The 24,461-nt window shown below is 39.7% G+C and overlaps 1 protein-coding gene across 10 annotated transcripts in view; it reads right to left on the bottom strand.

The window, feature by feature from the left end:
- Positions 1-24,461, bottom strand: part of ST18 (ST18 C2H2C-type zinc finger transcription factor) — a 235,555-nt gene that overhangs the window by 177,087 nt on the left and 34,007 nt on the right. For 6 of the 10 annotated variants that reach the window (XM_075584429.1, XM_075584458.1, XM_075584422.1 and 3 more), the window contains exon 2: positions 652-749. The exons of the other annotated variants lie outside the window; for them this stretch is intronic. In XM_075584429.1, coding sequence (XP_075440544.1) covers positions 652-654 — 3 coding nt within the window. In that variant the 5' untranslated portion in view covers positions 655-749. The remainder of the gene's footprint in view (positions 1-651; positions 750-24,461) is intronic. 10 annotated transcript variants of the gene reach the window in all.

Below are 24,461 nucleotides of genomic sequence, written 5' to 3'. Positions count from 1 at the left end.
TAGCTAATGTGTGCCAAGTATTTCTATTAGAGTGTTTTACCAAGGCATTAGAGGGCACAGAAAGGAGGGGGCAATGCTAGATTTAGATTTTAAGAGCAAATGTGTAAATAAATCGACTGAAAAAGGATGCATATACTATAAGTAATCCAAACAAAAGCAGCCGTCCACGCTGATCACCAATTTTTGGTCCAATTTTTTTTTTGGTTACTTTAAGCCATCTCTTTTTGCCCTTTCCAATGCTGTTTTTATTTTTTAAATCTGATGCTCAGGAAATATAAGCGTTTCAAGTATTAAGTGCCCAGGAGTTTAAAATGGTGTTCTATTCAGTGCCCAGTGCAGCCTACTGGTTACCATGGTAACCCCAGAAGCTAGAGGTTAAGAAAACCATGATTAAAACAAAAAAACAAAAAACATGCTCAGGGTGCAATCATATAACAATATATGAGTTAAACTCATTTTGGCTTCTGGGGGGATTGCAGCTTGTATATATAGCCATTGTCCTCATTATGATTAATATACAGATGTACTTAAAAGGACATGATTTCTGATATTAAGTACAATATCAGCTGTTTTAAGTTATGTAAGGTCAAGATTAAAACAGAAAATTATAAAATGGGATGTTTTTTAAATGAATTCTAATAAATATCTCACCATTTTCTCCTCTTAAGTAAAATGATGTGCTGGTTCAAACAGGTCAGAGGTACAAAGTTCCTGATGCAGAATTAGAAGACAATTCCGCCTTGCATTCTCTGGGGAAAGGAAAATATGTTTACCAAATAGTTAGCAAAGCATGGATGTGTATAACACGAGACAAATGTTTTCCTTAATGATTCTTGGATTCAGTATATACATTTACCCCCACATGGATTGAAAAATATATTTTAAAAATGATCAAAGCTTAAAGGAGCTCCTAAAACAAATGTTTTTTTTTCCTCCTAGGTTAAAGCAGGGAGTCTCCAGAGCGGAACCGTGTTGATTTCAGCTCCAGGGACACCTGCTTCCTGAGATACTTACCTCTGTAGGAGGGGCCGGTATCTCTCTGCAGGTTTAAATGTCCTGGTCATGCAGGCCAATAGGAAGTCGCAAATGATGATGTCATGACTTCCTATTGGCCCAAATGACATGGGGCTATTAAAGTAACCATTTCAATTGCCCCACATAGCCCTCCCACAGAGGTAAGTATCTCGGTAAGCAGGGCGTCACAGAAGCTGAAATTAACACGGTTCAGCTCTGGAGAATCACCCTGCTTCAAACTTTTTTTTTTTAAAGTGTCACCATGTCCTGCAGCTTTCACAGCTACAACCATCCTCATATTCCTAGGCAAATAAAGCAGCCAAGATGTTTGCATGTGCTTACGTTGTACAGTGCATATATATTTATTAACAGAGACACCTATATTTATTAACAGAGCCAGTCTACAGCGGAGTTGGTCAAAAGGTGCAAAATGATGCTCCTCCAAAATAGTGATTCTTAACAACTAGAGGATAAATATTTAGTTGACTCATTGTTTGGTGATTTACATATTTTTTCTATAGATTTTAAATATTTATTTGATAAAATGTCGTGACTAAACAGTGTGCAAAATAGTGCACAACTAAGTTATAGCATTTAGGTAGATTTTGTTTGTGACATAAATTATTTGTGACTACTGTAAACATTTTATCATTTATAGTACTGTCAAGAAACTGTACATGCTAAAATGATTTGAACCATTCGTAAGGTAAAGTAATATAATAAGGAAGATCCATAATTTTTTTCGGCAGCAAAACATCTCATGTGGTGATAACCGGCTGGTCTGTATATACAGATATTGATACAGACTGACTAATTTGGTTGTTCATGGGGTATAATGGGAGATATTTTTACTGCCAGATATGATTACATCATATATCTTCAATTGTTTCTTCATAGTTTTAAAAAGCAAAACAGACGATATACACAATTTTCCAACTGTGTCAGAATCACTGAATATGTCATTGTAAAATGTGTTAAAAAAAAAAAATATGAATTTTAATTACAATTTAATGACTTTTACTGGATTTCAAGATTTTTTTTAAGTTACTTAATGATTGATGATTGCTGGGTTTACAGTATTTGTAAATTATGTCATAGTTTTCACATTCTTTAAACAAATAATCTTAACTACAAAACAATAATAAAAATTGGTAGTACAATAAAAAAAAAATGCTCTTTTTTACACCTGTATTGTTTCCTTGTGTTGTTTTTGGTACTCTTTTGTGCTATACACTTACAAACAAAATTTTTATTTATTTGCTCAAATATTGTCACTAGAGAATAAATCACATAAGGGAGTAGCAGGATTGCCACTAAGATCCCTAATGTCAAACTGATTAGCATCCAAATAAACACAGCAGCACATCATCTGCACAATTGCAATTTTTACTATTTTTATAGTGTTTCTCAAAGGGCTTGTTTTCTACTTTCTTCAATGGTAAGTTGGATCTCAGGGGAAAAGTAGCTTCCTAACGCTCACAGCTTCTACTCAGTCTAACGGAGCCGTTTGCTGTCATATGCACCAACCCTCTGCCCTAATCCCATCTGCTGTCTATTTCTTCCCCGGAGACTGGGAGTTAAGACAACACAGCTGAGATCCACTTAGAAAACTACATATAGAATATGTAAAGAAAATTACCCATTTATATTTATAATAAGCAAACTACCTCTGATCCCACAATATAATAGTTGTTTATCTTTGTCTAATATATTCTTACAGCAAATATTATTATTTGCATTACACACTGTAAAGTATGTTTTAGATTACTATATGTGAAATGTTTATTGTCTAATATAAATATCAGATTACATTTAAATGCCTTCATTGCATATAACAGAGATGCAAAATATGTTAGCTTTAAGAAAGTTACAATATAGATGAGCAGATGCACACCATACAAGTTGTGTATAGCAGACCTGCTTTATTGAAGCTTTATGTAAAGCAGCTGTATACTACAGTATATAAAGCATTATTTTGTTCTTACAATACCATACGGATTCAACATTTCTAAAAATGTTGTTTATACAGTATGATCATTCAAATGTCATAGGTAAAAAGGTATGGAGCACTGTATGTATCAAGCTGACTACATGACATTTACTCCATATTCCCTACTTTACCAGAATGTATTGTTGACAGACAAATGTGATACAAGTTTAAGAGACAGATAAAGTTAAGTCCTCAGGCTCAGTTCTGACAGGTTTAGTGACACTAAGGAAAGGAAGAGTACAAGTCATTATCCCACTAATGCATAACACAATATTTCAGAGCAGCTCCATTCTAACAAATAAAACACAACCAGAGTAATAGGGAAGATCATGGTAGCAGGTGAAATAATTACTATGTATGCGATTAAACACACCCAAAATAGAAGTAGTGGTGTACTTGTTTCTAAAATTAGAAAGTCATAATATTGCAATTATTTGTACAAAGTAAAGAAACGTTGAAACACTGTTGTCATCACAATCATAAGGAGTGTTAAGAAGAGAATGCTTGCAGAGTATAGGAACTAATTATATGTCAAAAACATCTGTTCCTAAAGTATGTCTCTAGAGTGACTGCACCTGCCAGAGCATTTTCACTGAAAAACGCAAGAGTTAATTTTTCTGTAATGGTTGTCTTCCTATAAATAATAATAGTGTGATTTGTCACAGTGCAAACCAGCTTTAGTAATCAGCATGTGTTCTGTAATGACATTCAGAAAGTTTGCTGTGTGTTCTCTAACATGTTTAATTTAGCAATTAATGGCTTGCCAAAACAAGATTACACCAATTTTCAATTTTATAACACATCTCTTAGATTTTAACTTTTAACTGAAGTTTATTTTTATCTTTGTTGTAATTATCCCTGTACAGGCATACTCCACATTAACGTACGCAATGGGTCCAGAGGATGTATGTAAAGCGAAAATGTACTTAAAATGAAGCACTGCCTTTTTTCACTTTGGTCGAGGTAGGGAGCCAGTATTGTTGTTCAGGACGTGCCTGTGTCCTACTCAAAGGCGCATGCGCAAGCTGCCGTTTTCCAATTGGGCGAGGGGAATCTGCGCGTCACACAACTACTGTGCCTGTAGCGCAGAATAAGTGCCGTACTTGCGAAGCGAGCGTACGGACACAGGGGAATGGTGCTTTTGTAAATATGTCCGTACTCGCGACTGTCCGTAAATTGAAGGTCCGTATAGCGGGTATGCCTGTATTCAAATATTTTTTTTTTTCTGTGTACATGGATGTTGCTAACTAACAAATATTGGGATGCATTGTGTTAATATGATTTTTATTGAAATGAGGAATGGAATTAAAATAGATTTTTTAAACTAGAACGATACAAGCAATCAAAATCTGAGTGCACATTTCAAATCTACTTCCGGTAAACAATTACACTATATTTTCAGATTTTACTCTTAAAAAAGCTTTGGCACTAATATGTGTGTAATTCAATGTCACTATCTCTTTAGAATTATCGGGTGGGGGAATTTATAGAGTTTTTGAGGTTGTGTGTGTACAGTATAGTACAATACAGTACCAAAACCCATAAGGAATGTTAAGGCTACAGTAAAATAAACTTTGGAAGCATGTCTTTGGTTTATAAACATTCATATTAAGCATATTTATTGTGTGGGCTCATGTTTTATATCCATGATAGGAAGTAACTGATTTGATACTTTGATAATTGATTACGATATGCTAGTCTTGTCTTTTAAAAAAATAAATAAACATAGATCTTGATTTGGCATATAAATACACTTCAAAGGCTCATGAGTTAGGAGCTGATTTAAAGTTCAAAGTTTTAGGAACTTCAGCAGTAGAATAGACAATGGTCAAATTGTGATTATATTAGGGAGTGTAGAGTACCACTATTTGTTTTATTTTCACACCAAGGGTGTAGCTATTTTTTAATTAGAAATGTACAATTCCACTTATAAAAAATAACTTCCCCCCTCCTATTTTTACATTATACATGTTACTTACATCTGCTTCAATCAGGAATATTACAACTACTTTTATGAAGCCAACATAACCACTGAGAATAAATAAACCTGGATGTATAGGACTAGAGTTCTATACACAGTTGAGCTATTCCTACTACCATCAGGAATCTGAGAGTCAAAAGTTTCAAAAAAATATTATGTACTGTATAGCGATAATAGTTTCTCACTTACAGATGGCAGCAAATATGATTAAAGTATGGACCAAAAACCTCTTGTCACGGGAGACTAGGCATTTACACATTTTATATAGGATCATAACACTGAGCAAAACAAGGTGATAACATAAATTGTCATTTAATCACTTAAAATAAGCTAAGCACAAGGAAACACAAAATACATGAGAACACACTTACTGGTGGTCTGGGGCTGAAAACTAGAGTTTCCTAGCTTAATCAGAATGTAAAACAAAGTCTTTGGTTGACCGGGACTGTCCCGAAATGTCCTGGAACTCAAATCGGCATGAAGTTCCTGACGCCACCGCTATTTCTCGATCTGAAATTTCTGAAGCCGGCTTGGTGCTATTTTTCCTTGAGCATATTTTGGTACATTAAAATTTGCCGCTGCTGTTCTGGTGCTTAGAATCTGCTCCCCGGTTTGGCTGAGACATTCTTATAGTATTTCAGAGTTCATTCATGAAATACTACAGCCAATCCGGGTGTGGGAGAAATCCTACCAGCCAATCAGAGCGTTGCCAGTCTAGTGAAGCCAGGCAAGTGGAACTTCGGCATCGGACAAGGGCATGCGCCAACCTGGCACCTCTGCCACTTGTCATGCAGAAGGCACCCGATGAGTTAGGTTCCTCAAAGTCTGGATTGGGCAAATGGCTGTCCGAGGACTTTCATTCAGCCCAGAACGTGAGTACTTGAGCCTAACTCTGGTGCCCAAATGGCTTTCACACGTTGGCAACCTCTGAGGCTTTCACGTCCGGGACCCAAGCAAACTTAATGGCACCAGGCTCGGTAGCCAAATGGTCTCTTGGAACCCTGGACCTGGAAGTTTCCAGCTCATATAGAAAAAGTCCCTGCTCGCGGACGAAACGCGTCAGAGTTTCCATGTAGCAGTGTATTTTTATGTGCCAACCTTTTAGTCTTTGCGTGAGGATTTCTTATTTTTGTACCCCCGCGATTTGCAGTGAACCGCCTGAAAAACTTTTCTTCTGTCATATAGCGTGCACAAGCATATATATACTTTAAACATACCGGTTTAATAAAATATATACTTATAACATTTCTAAGTCCTATGGCTATGGGGAATAGAATAAGAATCCTATACTTTTATTCTTACTAGCCATATTCCCCACACACTATACTGGACTTAAATGTAAAAACGCCTTGCAACCTTATATCTGGTTGGAGTACCCCCAGAACCTCTATACCAGGTTCTGGGTTATCAGGGCATTAATTGGACATCCCCTCTTATACTAGGGACACCATTACCATTCTAAGGATACCACACATCCCTATGACCCATTTACCTTTCTGGTCTGTGCTTAAGCAGGGAATCCTAGTGGTGAGTCGCACAAGCGTTTTCAAGGGGAGATTTTGCTGTAGCAATGCGCCTCAATGTATCCGAGAATCCAATGTGATTCCCATGTACTTTTTTAGGGTATCCAGCAACTTTGGAACCCGACTAGATCGACACATTCTGATAAGACTTTCTCCGTAAAACCTCCCTTGAAACTCATAGCCTAGCAATCTCTGCTTGCTGGCACACCTGGAAAGGTTAAAAACACAAACATTATTTATTGTCGCATAATTTACAGATATGCTTTGACAATCAGTGGGCTCAAGAGCTGACACTGCTGAACCCAAATACATGGATCAGAGGTAATCAGACAGGCTTAACCTTTATTGTTGAGCCAGGTTACCCCTTCATCGTCACACCTCTTATAGGGAAGAACACTTAAACTGGACAAACAATCCTTGGCCACTTATAGACAGATAGACAAGTAGAGTGAAACTCACTCATTAATAAATATAACAACAATTATAAAAAATGGAAGAGAGCCAATCAGATATCAAATACATCCTGTCACTGCTCATGAAAAGAAGACCATCATGATATTTCAATATTAATGTCAAGGAGGGTAGACAACACTCTGAAATAAGAAATAGGTGACAACTGTATGTGATACAGAAAAACGAAAAATAACACCTGTACAACTGGTACCGAAGGTGGGCATTACTGTATCAAATAGGCATAATTACCCTTTTTTTTTTTTTTAATACACAGAAGTTTTGTACTAACCAGACAGGTATAAATACTTCGTGATAGCCAAATAAGTGTTATCTTTGCACAATTACATATACTGTAGTAGATAGATATTGACTAGGGGGACCAAAATATTGAATTGATAAAGGGAGAAGTATCACAAAATGAAAAAAAGATTATTGGTGCACATTTCATAGATGGGAAAGAAATCTTCCTAAACAGCTGAATCTTAAAAAAAAAAAAAAAAAAGTGTGTAGTACAACTTCCCTTTACACTAGAGTAATGAACACTTATAACATTGTAGATAACAATAATATTTCTTGGTATCCGTAACAGAGCTCTAGCCTGGATTTCCTCTTACTGTACCTCTCCCATCGTACTTTCAGTGTCTCATTTGCTAACACCTCCTCCTCTTTCGATCTCTGTGTGGATGTACCCAAGGGGTCTGTCCTGGGACATCTTCTCATTTCTCCCTACACATTCTTTTTAGGTGAATTATCACATCTCTAGGGTTCAAATATCACCTCTATGCTGATGACACACACATTTACCTTTCTATCCCTGACCTCACAACTGCTGTGCAGACCAAAGTCTCAGAATGTGTTTCTGTTATATGAAACTGGATGGTCATCCGCCGACTCAAATTAACATGTCCAAGAGAGAGCTCCTCATACTTCCTCCCAAATACTGCCCCTTCTACATTACTGTTGGCAGTACTTTTATACACCCAGTATCACAACCATGCTGCCTAGGGTCATCCTTGAATCCTCCCTCACATTCTCCTCTCACATTCACAATGTATTGTAGTTAAACCTGTAGTTTTTACCACCGTAACATTGCAAAGCATTGCAAAGGTACACCCTTTCCTCTGTCCCTCAACTGCTTAAACTCTAATGCAGGCCCTCATTCTCTCCCGTCTCAACTATTGTAAACTTCTACTTCCTGACTCTCAGCTGTGTCCCCTACAATCTATCCTTAACGCGGCTGCTATAATAACTTTACTCTCTCCTAAATCTGTCTCAGCGTCTTTCTTGCTGAAATCCCTCTCTTGTCTTCCTATCAAATCCCTTATTACTACAAAATTATCCTTCTCTCTTTTATGGCTCTACACTCTTCCACCCCTCCTTATATCTCAGCCTTAGTTTCTCGCTATACACATTCCTGACTCTTGCGTTCTGCTCAAGGGTGTCATCTCTCTACCTTTTTTGTTTTTAAAGCCCTCTCCCACCTAAAACCTGTCTCACTCCCTGCCCCACACCTCTGGAATGTCCTTCCCCTCAATATCCAACTGGCACCCTCTCCATAAAGATGGAAACATCTTTATGACATGTAAAAACACACCTCTTTAATGTAGCATATGGGTAGCTTTGCTTGCTAATGCTATACATTTCAGAAGCACTGACCTTGACCCCTTGCAGATGCACTTACAATAACACCCTCCTACTGTCTCTATAAGTTCTCCATAATTACCACTTAGATTGTAAGTCTTCAGGGCGAGGGCCCTTCTTCGTATTGTTACTATCATGTCTGATGATCTTATTCCCATTATGTTAATTTATTATGTTGCCTGTATTACTGCTGTGAAGCCCTATGTACATAAATGGTGCAAAAAGATATACATACATACATACATACATACATACATACATACATACATACATACATACATGCATACATACATACATGCATACATAAGAACATCTAACAGGAAGCAACATTTTATTTTACCTACACACTGGTGAGAAGATTGTTATTCATACTGGGCTGGTCAACAAACCTCCAAGATAATAGGAGGAATTGGTAAGGGTATTAATAGAGGAAATCCCTAAGATGACAATTAAAGGAGAGGTAATCACTATGAGAGACTTCAATCTGCCAGATGTGGACTGGCACGCGTCTTTTTACAGGTTCAGTCTGAAGCAGGGACACCCTAGATGTCTTGCAAGGAGTAGTTCTCAAGCAATTGGTGAGAGAGCCAAATCACAATAAAGTAGTCCTGGACTTAATACTTACCAATGAGGACATCTGATAAGATGTACTTGTGGGTGGGAACGTGGGTTCCAGTGATCATCAATAACTGAGGTTTAGTATAAAGAAAGAGGCTGAATCATACCAGATATGGGAAATTATTGAAGGGATTATTCTGCAGAGTGGAGGTATATGAGTGACATTCAGGAGCGGTGGGAGAAACTAAAATATGCAATACTAAAAGCAGCAGAATTTTGTATCAAGTGAGTTAGTAAAAATACAAGGAAAGGAAAGCCGGTATGGTTTTCCAAAGAGGTGGCAAGTTTTTTTAAAGTGAAACAAACTGCTATTAGAAAATATATGCAGACTCAGAGGAAGGAGGATAGAGAAATGTATCAGGCTACACAGAAGGTTAAGCAAATAATCAGATGTGCAAAGGCCCAAACAGAAGAGAAATTAACTTAGTCAGTAAAGAAGAGAAACAAAACCCTTTTTAGGTGTATAAGTGAAAGGAGAAAAACAAAAGGAGAAAAAGTAAGACAAAAAACAGAAGAGGAAATTTTTTTGGGGGAAAAAAGATATAGCCGACCACCTTAATAATTATTTTTGCTCAATATTCACAGATGAAGGTGAAGGATAGTGACCACAGTTGGGTAACTTAAATATAAATGGAAAGGAGTTGGACACAAGAACTTTGTATTCACAGATGCATTGAATCTGAACCACTCCAGTGTACATTTACGTTGCCCCAAAGGTGGACAGCCTGATGGGGCTCCTCAAGACCTGCTCTCCTCTGCACAGGAACAGCACGATAAGTGTTAACATTTGCTTGTACTTTGTGAAACGTCAACCCCACCCGCTGGAATGTTTATGAGCCAAGAAAACAAATAACTTTGTATTCACAGCTGCATTGAATCTGAATCACCCCAGTGTACATCTGCGTTGCCCCAAAGGCGGAAAGCCTTTGGCGCAGTCAAAGGGCAGCCAAAGTGTGTGAGCTGTTTGCTGCCGTTCGCGGCTGTTTGGGGATGCTCTATTTCAATCTGATACTCACAAGACCTTTATCCCTTCAACCCAATTTTCCAACTCTATCTGTCCATGAAATGTCTGTCAATTGACTGTATAACCCTGTGCTTTTAATGTAACCATGCATTTTTATAACTCTGTGCCCAGGAGATACTTGAAAACGAGAGGTAACTCTCAATGTATTACTTCCTGGTAATATATTTTTATAAATAAAAAAAATTACAGAGGAGAAAGACCAACTGGAAGTTTCAATGGAGCCAGATGGGATACATCCAAGGTTATTGAAAGAGTTTAGGGGAGTGCTGAAAATACCATTAATAGATCTATTTAACCAGTCACTTTTAACATGTGTATCTCCAGATGACTGGAGAAGAGAAACAGTAGTCACACTTCACAAAAATGGAGGTACACAGTAATGAATAGTCAGGTAAGTACAGGTCAGTGAGCCTAAAGTCAGTAGTAGTAAAGTCCAACAATGTACGAGATCCATGGCAGCATGAGTTTACTTGAGGGATGGAGGGGGGGAGATTGTAAAACAAATCTAATTGATTTTTGTGAATAGGTGACCAAAAATAGACGAGGAGCAGTAATGTAGATTAAATCAATTTTTTTATAAGACTTAACACAGTCTCCACATAGAAGACTGATAAACAAGTTGCAATGCTAGGGATTGGACTCTAAGGTGGTAGAATGGATAAGACAGAGAGTTTGGGTAAAGAGGGTAGAGGGGGAGGGGTAGAGGGATGGAAAGTAACCAGAGAAGTATCTCAGGGATCTGTCCTTGGACTGGTGCTCTTTAATATCTTAATTAGTAACTTGACAAATGCCCTGAAGAGGAAAGTATGCCTGCAGATGACACAAAGATCTGCAATAGGATTGACACTCCAGGGAGGTAAACAAAATGATTAATAATTTAGGTAGTTTGGAGCAATGGTTGAGTGTGGCAACTACAATTTAATGCTGATAAGTGCAAAATAACGCACTTGGATCACAAAAATTCAAAGGCAGAATATACGATTAATGGCTCCATAATGTAAACTACTATATACTGTAGGAAAGGGATCTGAGAGTCATTATTTCAGCAGACTTAAATGTAGGTGAGAAATTGTCAATGGGGGGTTAAATAAAGTAATATGGGGAGAGGTATTAGCAGCAGAAAGACAGTGGTAATGATGCCACTTTATAGACAAATAATGAGACCTCATTTAGAGTACTATGTTAAATTCTGGAGATCACATTTCTGGAAAGGCATAATTAAATTGGAGATTGTACAAAAAAAGATGGTTCATAAGGCTTATTAACAAAGATTATATTTATTTATTTTTATTTATTTATAAAATCTTTTACCAGGAAGTAATACATTGAGAGTTACCTCTCGTTTTCAAGTATGTCCTGGGCATAGAGTTAAGATGACAAATAATACATGGATACAAATACAGTTACCTAAGTGAGCAGGGTACATTATATACAAGACATTGCATGCACAGTTAAAGATAATATATATTATAGGCGTATGTACAGTTACAGACCAGATTAAAATGTGCGACAGCTTTAGTTTTGAAAGAACTTAAACTGGTGACTGAGGTTGTTCCAGTTTTGGGGCTCAAGGTAAGAGAAGGAGGAGCGGTCGGATACTTTCTTGAGCCTTGGGACCATGAACAGTCTTTTGGAGTCAGATCTCAGATGATAAGTGCTGCATGTGGTAGGGTGAGGAGCTTGTTCAGATAGATGCTATAGATTATAGGCTAAAGCTGTAAAATTCCGGGGATTATTGAAATCCCTGCTCTCTGATTGGTTAGAATTCCTGGCATTATTCATTCAGTAATGCCCGGAATTTTTTGGCAACTTGCCAATTCATCTTTCAGAGATGTAGGGGGAGCATGCTGAGAATTTAAAATAAAAAAACTGCCAAATTTAAAACTGCTAACAGTAAATACCTCTACTGGTCCAAGCTCCAGCTGTATCTCCGTTCCTCTTCTCACACACAGCATGGCAGCATACAGTATGCAGGCTCTTTCACACAGCTGCTAGTGCTGTCAGAAGCTGGTGGATCTCAACTAGTAAGTTTGTTACTTTTAACAAAGTAATCTTTCTTCCACAACTTGTATAGCTTCTGCTAAGGTAATTTTTATTTGGTTTTTATTTAGTTTGTAGTTAAATTCACTGTCCTCCCACTTCTCTTCCCCATCTCCCCTCCACCCACTTCTCCTCCTCCCATCTTCTCCCCCCATCCCCCATGCCCCCACTTCTCCCCCTCATCCCTTTCCCCTTCACCTCTCTCCCCCCTCACCACTCTCTCTCTCTCTCTCCCTCACTTCTCTCTTCCCCCTCAACTACCTCTCCCCTGCTCACCTCTCTCTCTTCCCCGCTCACCTCTCTCTTCCACCCTCACCTGTCTCTTTTCCACCTCACCTCTCTCTTCTCCCCCCTCACCTCACTTCTTCCCCCTCATTTATCTTTCCTCCTCCCCACTCACCTCTCTCTCTTCTACCCTCTCACCTCTCTCTCTTCTCACCCCTTCATCTCTCTCCCTCCTCTCACCCCTCTACTCTCTCTCCTCCCACCCCTCACCTCTCTCTCTTCTTCCCCCTCACCTCTCTCTCTTTCAGCCCCCCTCACCTCTCTCCCTTCTCATTTGCTAGATTACTTCTTTTTCCTACACAGGTGCATCAGCGTAGATCCGATCTATACAAACCAGTCTATTTTTTTAATGGAAAAGCCTACATTTAGCCTATAATAGTAATAATCCCCTCAGAACAGGGCATTATTGGCCACTATTGCCCTGTTCTTCAGAGATTATTACTAAATTACGGCACCTTAATAAGAACAGCTTTAAGAATAGAAGGGAGAGGGGGGAAATTATAGAAACTTTTAAATATATAAAGAGATTCAACAACGTATAGGAAGGGATAATAATCCAAAGAAAGAGGAGTCCTAGAACAAGAGGTCATTTTCTGAAGCTAAAGGGTGGTAGACTAAGGGGGAAAGTGAGAAAGTACTTTTTTACGGATGGGTGGTATATTTGTCGAATAGCTTCCGAACATACGTGGTAGGGGCTAATAAAGAAAGGAAATTCAAACATGGTTGTTGTCGACATAAGGCTATCTTAAAAATGAAAGAGAGCAAAGGATCAAATAGGGTCTGAGGTTTAACAGCAGTGAGGACAATTGGCAGACTCAGTGGGACCATTTTTTTCTTATTAACAAACATACTTCAGTCTACACTTGATGATAAAGTTGCAGGTGTTTTAAACTTTGTTCAGTGCAAACCATGGCTCAACTAATTTACTTGCACATCTAGGAGAAACAGGAAGCCAAATAAATTTCCATTGCATTACATAGAACATCAGCAGAAACAAATCGAAAGTCATAGCAGCTCAAAAATGCTCTCTGGAAATATTATTGAACCATCCCACAGCCCTTATACTTCACCAGTTGTGATTGTACCAAAAACCAGGGACTGAACCATGGTTCTCTGGTAACTATAGAAAACTAAATGTGACAGTGAAAAATTCTTATCCTCTTCCACAAGTAGGTGACTGGATTTTTTTTATCACAAGCTGAGTTCATAATCACAATTGATTTACACTAGCTCATGGCTATTGGCAAGTAGCAGTTACAGATGGATCCAGCAAAAAAAAAAAAAAACAGTTTTCTGATATCATTGTGGCCTTTACTAGTTTAAATTATGCCCCTAAGATTTACAGTAGCAATACTCCTGCAACTTTCCAACAAGTTATGAACACCCATTCTATTACAACAGATTCAACATATACCTCTCCTTCAATTGGCAGACTTACACTGGCGACACACTTTATTCGAGCTTGGCTAGTCCCACGAATTCGGGTATACCCGGGTGTATTGAGGTTTGTGACTGTTTTCTGCCCGAGTGCATTGAGGTATTTTCCATGCAGGGATTTAAGCATTTTATTCCCACTGGCTGCAATACTGCACAGTATATATATATATACTGCATTACAATTCATGAATTTATGCCATCTGGTAGACACGCGAAGCATTGCAGCCTATTAAATCCTTATCATTATCATTTAACAGATTAGCCGCCCGTCAGCCAGGCATGAACCCAGGCTGGGAAGGCAAACGCAATGGGGCTTGTCAGAGGTGAGGAGCGGCGCATTCCAGGTATCTGCCAGGTACATACTGGGTATTTGCTCGAATAAAGTGTGTCGGTGCAGTATTTCATACAGATTCTGATGTGAGGAAATAGTCAACTTTTTTCCTGAGTTTCATCCTCTTCCTCAACTTGATAAGATTTTCAATTTACAATACATGTACAAAGAAAGCCTAGAGAGTTGGCAGAACACTAAATGAATACATATCAACACATCTATATGTTTCTATATATTTCATTCACATAGATAAAATATCCACTACCATTATTTTGTTTTCCCAGATTATCAGGTACAATGAATAGCATTCCCTCCTTCTCCATTCAAATGTATGCTTTGACTAAAGCATTTCACTTCTCCTCTTTAACATTGACAAGATATGCCCTTTCCTTTGTCATTCTACTGTTAAAACTAATGCATACCCTTGTCCTTTCCCACCTGGATTATTATAACCCAATACTAATTCCCTGCCTCAACAATTTCCCCTTGTGCAATGTATTTTAAATTATGCAGATAGAATAATCTCACTCTCTTCCAGAACATTGTCTGGCTTCCCATCAAGTTCTTGATCACTTACAAAGCCTTACCTTGAAGGCTCTCCACTCGTTTGCTTTAATTGCTCACTGTGCCCCTGCTTGTCTTCTCTGCTCTGGTCTACTTTTCACCCCTTCCATCGCCACTGCTCTTTCCAGTCTAAACCTTTTTCTTTCACTGCCTTGTACCTGTGAAACTAAGTCACACTAATTATAAGCAAAGCACCATAACTCCCCACTTTTACGTCTGCTAGGACTCATGGCAACTGCTCCACACCCACAAATTCACTTAATGTACCAACCATTGTGTTCAAAACAGTCAAAAAATAACTTAGATTGTAAACTCTCTGGAGCGTGGATTTTCTTTCCTATGGTCTGATTTTATATTTGTAACACATTGTATTATAATTTAGTGTATTTCACTGTCTCTTTTGTAAAGCGCTACGTACAGTGTTGGTGATATATAAATAAAAATATCCATACATATTATTAATGGCAAAATAGGAGAAAAGTGTCACACATGAGACAAAAAGGGGCATATCAATATGGCCATATACATTGTATTGTATAGTATGTCTTTATTTATATAGCACCAAAAGTGTACCCAGCCCTTCACAAAGAATACAGTACAGGGAATTATAATAATACAATAAGTGCAGCAAAATCAGGCAATAGTAAAGGAAATCCCTGCCCCGAAGAGCTTACAATCTAAGAGTTGTGAAGGGGAACTTACAAAGACAGTAGGTAAGGTAATAAGTGCTGTAGATGGCAGTGCTTGCTCACAATGCGTGGTAGGAGTGAGTGAGTGAGTGAGTGAGTGAGTGTGGGACAGTAACCATGAGTTCAGACTATTGGGATGCTTGATTTTTGGGGCAAGTTTTAAGGTTAGTCAAATAAGGGTTAACACACTTTACAGGGTAAGAGATGGCAGGGAGGCATGGGTGAAATCAGGTGTGTATGTCTAGCTTCAGGCTTAGGGGAGATCCCCAGCAGCTGGAAGGAGTAGATAGAGGATGTGAATAGAGGATTTGTGGGGGTGCTTTTTATTGAGGGGTAAAGAAGTTGTTGGGTGAGAGGTGTATAAATAATGGTGCAGTGGGGAGTGGGGAAGTTGATGAGAACAGAGACGTTCACAAAGGAGTGAGGAAACAGTAAACAGAAAAAGCAATTGGGAGAGCATAGTGAGATGCAGGAGGAGAGATTCCAAGTTATTGGAGGATAGGAAGAGTACAAAGAATCACAGCTTTTCGAATGTTAAGTTCTCACAATTGCAAAGTTGTAATGCAGAGTCCCGATCTTCCTCCAAACTTCACCTCTAATTTCAACTCCAAAATTAACTCTGATACACACTTTAACTGGGACACTTAAGATGGGACACCCAGCCAAATGGGTTCACAGCCAAGATAGTCAGTCTTAAATACATCCAGCAAAGGACAGACAATGCTTAAAAGGAATTGACTAATTGTATATTAATATACAAGTGTCAATTACACAACAAAGGGTAAAAGGAAACGTTTCTTGTCATGATCTTATAAAAAAAAATTCAATGGTAAAGGTACGTAAATAGTGGGAACACCATACCGTATGTGAGAAAATAATATTAGCAGTCTTACACTACTAGAACAGGAAAACAATATAGTAAAATCAGTAAGAACAATATACAGTATTGCTTAATATACTTTCTAAAAAAACATTTCTTATAAATTTAAAAGTGAACTAAAAACTAACCCATCATACTTGCAGTGCAAAAGCACACAGCTATATGCATGACAAATATCAGACAAATATCAGAAAGCGGCCTCCCTAGCCATAGGCGGGGGGGCTTCATGACCAAGGGGGTCTTTCCTTCCCCTCGCTGGCCCGCCCCCACACCTCCCTCCCCAGCACAGGGGAGGAGTCCCCAGAAGGCCTATTTAAGGCCAGGCTGGCGGGCAGCACGTCCTCTTTTGCTGCCCGCCAGACGATCCCATCCCAGTACCAACAGCCTAACCCCGGTGTCTTTCAATTCTACGGCCAGGGACATGGGCACGTTAGCTGACCCAACCGGCAGCATCACGCGCTGCACAGACGGTGGGGCAGCCCCTGCGGGCGGTGGATGGGGACACGCCGTGGAATGTATGGCGTATCGTGTAATGGTATGGAGTCGCGCTTAGGGCGGCATCGAGGAGACATGGCAAGGCGTCACGGTTTGCAGGGTTCGACACAGCAAGCAAGGGAAGAGGCGTGGCCCAGTCCACTGCCTGGGTCGCTTCCCCAGGGGTCGCTGAGGGCGGGTAATAAGCCTGCAGCAGTAGAAAAGGCCGGCTGTGAGACAGGATAAGCGCGTTTGCAGGTGGGTTAGCTTCACAGGGGGAATGGGCAGCGGGCAAGGATCAAGCATAAGTGCGTTTGCAGGTTGGTTAGCTTCACAGGGGGAATGGGCAGCTTGCAATGCGCAGCGGGCAAGGATCAAGCAGGGGGAGAAATCCCAGATAGCTCAAGGCAGAGGCGTCCTGCGGCTCCGGAGGCGGTGCAGGACCGGGACCGGGTGATGGATAGCGCAGTGGAAAAAGCGATTTTCAGGGCATCTCTAAGAAGCATGGCAAGTTGAGTAACTGCTGCTCCAGGCGCGATTGGCATCCCCAGGTGGAATGGTAATGACAGACCGGGCTGGTAGAGGAGCATGGTTCCCGCTGCTAGGCATACCAGATGGGATAGACTTATTTAAGTTTGCGGCAGGGCTTTGAGGGGGTTCTGGCAGGGTTGGCGGTACGGGCCTAGTTTAAGGGGGGTTAAATAGGCCCGTCGGTGGTGGCTCTTGGGGGGTAGGTGCTTGTTCTTGCCTGACTGGGAGCTGGGCCGTTTGAGCCCGGCCTTCTGGGGACTCCTCCCCTTTGCTGGGGAGGGAGGTGTGGGGGCCGGCCAGCGAGGGGAAGGCCAGACCCCCTGGTCATGAAGCCCCCCCACCTATGGCTAGGGAGGCCGCTTGACCAGGGAGGGTCCCCTCTCCCCCCGCCTTGTACCCACATGCAACGTACAAATAAAGACAGGAAACGGGAGCTGGAGGTAAAATGGCCACGGCTATTTATTTATACAGAAAACCTAATGGGGTAAATGCACTCCCTGCCAGAGTGCTCCTTTGACAGGAGGGGGAGGTCATGGATAAATGACCTTGCCCACTCGTACTCCCCCCCGGGCTCAAACGTTTGAGCCCGGGGGGAGTACGAGTGGGCAAGGTCAGTTATCCATGACCTCGAGAGCCCGCTCGCGTAGGGGACACGAGGTCAGCGGTTTGAGGGCCGGCTGACTGTCCCCTCCCCCTCCTGTCAAAGGAGCACTATGGCAGGGAGTGCATTTACCCCATTAGGTTTTCTGTATAAATAAATAGCCGCGGCCATTTTACCTCCAGCTCCCGTTTCCTGTCTTTATTTGTACGTTGCATGTGGGTACAAGGCGGGGGGAGAGGGGAACCGCCAGGACCCTCCCTGGTCATGGTTTTTAGACAAAATATTTATCTACAATTTAAGTTCCTTAAGTATAAAAAATATATAAACAGTATGCAAATAGATAGCATAGATTCCATAAAACCACATGCTATTTAATCATAATAATTATAACTAATAATAACCTTCAGGTATTTAAAGCAGGTTACATATACATAAGAATAAAAAGATATAAGAGAAACATCACAAAAAGGTAAAAATGAAACCTAAAGACACATTGAGACTATTAGATGACAAAAGAGGCCCCACAAAATTGGCCATCTCTTGAACTAAGGATACACGACTCTTGGTAGTGTACAATTAGAAACAAAGTTAAACGCCTATTAAACAAAATGTTTTATAATCAAACTTTTATTCTGACACAAACATAGAAATGGTTGGTGATCATCAAATAAGTTATGCAAATAACCTATTCATTATACATTCATTATACAATATATATTTCCTCGATTCTGACTCACCTTTTTTCTGATTTTAACGTCTGAAATCGGGGTGCATCTTAGAATCAATGTATTAAAATAATAATAATCAAAAAAAGTGTCTATAGTACTAACCCCTTCTTTTCACTTACCATGTTGCAGGAGAGGTCCCATGTCAGCGGAGGATGAAGCGGGTGGCGGCAGTGTGCCGGGTGTGCGGCGGGAGTGTTGCGGGAGTGCGGCGGGTGTGCAGCGGGAATGAGGCAGGAGTACGGCGGGAGTACGGTGGGAGTGCGGCAGGACAGGTCCCAAGTCTGCAGGTGAATGAAGATAAGAAGACAGGTGATAGGCGTGCGGTGGGAGCGGTGATGGCAGGATATCATAATAGCAGGAGCTGAGCAGAGCAGCATAGGAAATTGCTTGGGAGGTGCACACTGTAACCGGAAGTCAGACACCGGTCAACATCTGGTGTTACAGTTTGCACCTCCCAAGCCCTTCCCTTATGCCACTCTGCTCCTGCTCAGCTATCGTGCTATTATGATCTCCTGCCGCCACTACCACACGACCACTGTCTTCTTATCTTCATTCACCTGCAGACTTGGGACCTGTCCCGCCAAACCCCTGTTGCACACCTGCCGTACACCCGCCGCACTCCCGCCGCATTTCCACCGCACACCCGCCACACCCCAGGCCGCTGTCCCTCTTCAACCATCTGCAGAAGTGGGACCTCTCCTGCCACCGCCGCCCGCTTCATCATCCGCTGACATGGGACCTCTCCAGAAACATAGTAAGTGAAAAAGTGAAAAAGTAATTTTCCTCGATTGTAAGGGCCAAATCGATGGTACGTCTTGCAATCGAGGCAATACGGTGTGTATATATATATATATATATATATATATATATATATTATCATAAATAATAAGAATTGGACTTCACCTTGCAATACCAATGACCATATCTGCATTATTAAAATGTCTTTGAGCATTTGGAACACCGAGCATCCTAAGCGTTTAAACAATTTGTATGGTATTCATGTATCCATTTAGTGTTTTGTCAATCCTCTATGATTTCTTTGTATGTCTACTGTAAATTGTAAAGCTTATCAAGTTGAGGAAGAGGATTAAACTCAGGAGAAAAGTTGACTATTTCCTCACATCAGAATCTGTATGAAATAAAGCTACCAATTAAAGGTGAGGTGCTGTATATCTTAAATCTGTGGTGAATAGGCAGGTGTCCTTCTAGGATAAATGTATGGTGTTGATCTGGAGTAGAATTAAAATCTAAGTGAAGATAAGGTTATTAACCTGCAGTTTCCCATGTGTGGTAATGTAGTAGATGTGATATTTGGAAAACACCTGCATTCTGACTAGATGGCATTCTTACAAGGCAATAGACCGGTGTTCATAACTTGTTGGAAAGTTGCAGGAGCATTGCTAAGTCATAAGGGCATAACTTAAACTAGTAACAGCCACAATTACATTAGAAAACTGTTTATTTTTTTTGCTTAATCTATCTGTAACTGCTACTTGCAAATAGCCACAAGCTAGTGTAAATCAATTGTGATTATTAACTCGACTTGTGTTGAAAATCCAGTCCCCTACGTGGAGGAGGATAAGAATTTTTCAGTCACATTTAGTTTTCTGTAGTTAACACAGAACCATGGTTCAGTCTCTGGGTTTTGGTATGATCACAACTGGTGAAGTACATGGGCTGTCCTATGGTTCAATTATATTTCCAGAGAGCATTTTTGAGCTGCTACTGTATGACTTTCCATTTTTTTCTGGGGATGTTCTATGTGGTGGAATGGACATTGGTTTTGGTTCCCATTTCTACTATATGTGCAACTAGATTAGTTGAGCCATGGTTTGCCATGAACAAAGTTTAAAACTCCTGCAACTTTATCATCAAGTGTGGACTGAAGCATGCATAAAAGAGCCATGTATATTTGTTCATGAGAATTAAAAGCAGGAAAGTAATGAATCCTTTGATTTCCCATAGTTTCTGTTGATTCTGATTCTTATTAGTTATCACACATTCCCAAAGCTTGGTGTTCTCTGCCAGAATTGTATATACAAGAGGATTTACTTCTCATTTATGAAGTGTGTTTTCACTAAGGTTTATTGATGCATCAATTTTTGTCAGGAAGTCCATACTGAATATCATTGAAAAGTTCAGTTAATTGATTATGCCAAATATTTGGTAGAATTCTTTCTCAGTAAGTGTTATTGATAGCCACACATAACCTTGGATATGGAATGTGGCTGAATTTGCAAGTTCAAATGTATTTTTTTCTTTCCATTTTTTTTTGTGTTGATATTACGTATACTGTATTGATTACATATGGGTTGAAGCCCAGAAAGAAGCACCAGTACAGATGTAACCAATGTTATTTCCACTAATGGCATGCTGCCTAAGCAAATACACAATGCATTAGTGGGACAAATGTCCATTGTGTTGAATCAGCTGCGTGCGAGGAGGGGGCGAGGCTATCATGCCAATTCACCTGCGGGAGAGCGCTGTGGGTTGCAATAATATTGGCTGTGTCTATGATACATAGAAAATCCAAGGATTTTATTGTGATGGGCCCTTACAGGTGGTGTACTCCATAAGTAAATATCTTCATCTACAACCAGGTTTATGGAATGTGTACTTTGAGTTGATCCCTTTGACCATAATTAGAAGTGAGGTAGAACTGGGGAAAAGCAATTGCCTCTACTTAATTTTTTTCTCTCCTCTTGTGAGTTTTGCTGGGGAGCAGGTCGACTTGCAGCCGTTTTAGCTACTTGTCTTGGAACAGGAGCACTGTGTAATGGTGGCATCAGTATCTCTTTGTGGAGAATGCCCCCTTATCCACTTGAAATAATAAGAAGCATGAGATTTTCTATAACAACCATTAGGGCAACTATATGCTGGAAAACTGTGTTGTAACAACAATAATAATAGATATTTGTTCTCTTCTGATATTGGACGTTTTAATTTACAGAAGCAGGGTATGCTTATAGAAAAGTAAAACATGCTGAAGTGGGACCTAGAGCTTATTGAAAAGAATGTGCTCTGATTTGCAAATCAGTCATTATGGGGACAGGAGAAACAAGCAGGGCAAGTTGATCATTTGCATGTGTACTGTATGACAGAAAATGATTGACACTTCAGATCCAGATTCAGGTGGTGGACTTTTCAATCTTCTGAATTCATTTACCATAGAGATAAAAAATGTTGGATATGGTTCAGTAGGCATTTGGCAGCAATATAACAAATATTGGAGTACTGACTCTTGTTCATCAACTGGCAGAAAAGGGGAAATAACCTTACCGTTAATTCCTGCTTTCTAGTCCCTCAATTGAAATAAGCTCCGCCCAGTTGGGGGTAGTCTGAAAGTTTTCAACTAATCAGGTTTTAGCAGCCCCTATAAGGCTTTGTGCTCTACACTTCAGAGTAATTATTCATCAAGCCAAGCTATGGAAGCATAAATATGAGACTCCCTACGGAAGAGAAAGTTGCACTGGCATAGAGGTACTAGAAAAAAAAGGAATTACTGTAACTGTAAGAATAATTCCGATTTTCTCACTTTGTCTCTCCTATGCCAGTATAAACATACGAGAATATATCGTACCAAAGCAATTCCCAGGTTAGACTATCAATAGTTGTTAAGGAATTTGTATATTAATGTTCCCTGTTCAGAAAATTGGATTAAAAAAAGATATAGATACACCAGACCTGTAAATAAAAGGATCCAATAAGAGAATGACTTACAGTATTAGTATAGTTGAAAGATCAGTCACGTTTACTCAGGTTTCTATTGTCCGTTGAATTCAGTTGTGTGTTAAAATGTCTTAAATACAGCAGTAATTTCAATGACAATGTGCAAGATCATTTGCTGGGTTTAACTTTCACCTGATTTACTCGACAAAGCATCTTTCAAAAAAAGCCTAAGGCTTCACTGTAATTACCATAACTGCATTTATAGGCCATTCAATGCTGATAATTCCAACACCTTGCAGAGAAAAGGGGTAACCTGCTATACCAATTCTAAACATAATCAAGTGAGCTTAGCACAACCTACAGTATCATACTTTTTTTCTGCTTAGACCATTGGACAGTGAAATGGTTAATGCAAATGGATTTATAATTTGCTTTGGGGGGCCAGTTTCTTCTCCTTATTTATTAGCCCAGCTGATGGGGCAGATTTGATGAGACACTTCTGGAATAATTGAGTCATCACACAAAGAAGGCTGCTAGCATTCAGAGTGGTTTTATCAGCAGCAAGCAGGCCTGATTACTGACAATTACACTCTGATCCGGTGATGGAGGAGAAAGAGCCAACGAGTGGGAAATGTCCATGTTTCTATCCAGGAATAATTTCTACATTCATTTTACATGCTAAGTGTTTCCTATCTCTGCATAATAAACTGTAAACAGGAATAGATGGTACAATGTCCCTTAATATTTCCTGATAATGAAGACACAAATGTACAGTGAGTGCTGATAAATATAAATGAAACATAAGCTATTCTCTGTATTGTTACCTTTAAAATAAATGTATTTTCCCAGCAAAAGGATAATCAAGGCTAATGCAAAAAAATGACAGAAGATTGAAGTTGTCCTTGTAACCACATAGAAACTTTGTTAAAGTCCTGTTTATCACTGATGTTTTAGAGACTTACAAGCTGAAGGTGATATCCCAAAAAGCAAATCATTTTTTTCCCCCTGAATAATCAACTGGACAAGTACTGCTTTGATTAAACAAATATATGAAAGCAACAATGGTGACCACTGTTGACATCTCTGTAAGATGAACACAGCTCAACACTGAAATGAAAAGCAAGACAGCTGGCATTGAACGATTTCATTAGGATGAATTATTCCCCCCTTTTCAGCCTTTGAAAGGAGAGGCTTTCTTTCTACAGTTAGTGCAACATTCAAATTGCACTAATTGTTATTAGTTCTATCACACAGCATGAACTACTATGCGGTTTAGAAAATGTTGCCGCTTTTTTTCTGCAACGTCTCTAATAGTTTATTTATACATTTAAAGGCTGACAATGATTTTCCGTTTTCATATATTATACGGACAACGAGTTAGTAGGTTAAAACTCCATGTTTCTGAATGTGATATTGAAACATGCTTGCACTGGTTTATTGTTTTTTATAACTACAGTATTTGGCACTGACAAGGTTAGTAATACTGATAACGTGCACTTATAGTACTTAGGGAAGAGGGAGAAATGATTACTACACTTATTTACATGGAGTTCACAGAAAGTATTATTTGGAAACTTGGAAATGTGCAAAGTATCCTTGTTCACATGAAAAATAAAATCACATTTGTTTCCTCAAAAACGGATGAACCACAAGGTTTTGGTTTTAAAAAATGAATTGAAAAAGCAATGCTTCCCTGCTGAACGTCATCCTCTGCAGTGCTTTTTTTTTTTTTAACTCTCTTTGTAAAGAGAGAGGGGGGGGGGGGGTGTTGAGTTTCAGTGTTTTGAACGCGAGCGAGAACACGAGCAAGTGAGCACGCTATCACCCTGTTCAAGGCCTAAGGCTGCGCTTATAGTGCCGGTGATGACGACAGCGCGTCAAAAAAATGCATTGCCACCGTCGCATGCGCTTATAGTAAGAGCGACGCGACGGAGCGACAGAGCGACGGCTTGGTCGCCATCGCTGGAAGTCATCTAAATTTGATTTTT

The sequence above is a fragment of the Ascaphus truei genome, chromosome 2 (assembly GCF_040206685.1).
Source record: "Ascaphus truei isolate aAscTru1 chromosome 2, aAscTru1.hap1, whole genome shotgun sequence".
Taxonomy (NCBI): domain Eukaryota; kingdom Metazoa; phylum Chordata; class Amphibia; order Anura; family Ascaphidae; genus Ascaphus; species Ascaphus truei.
Note: the sequence above shows the minus strand (reverse complement) of the source record. Positions and strands in the feature narration are given on the sequence as shown.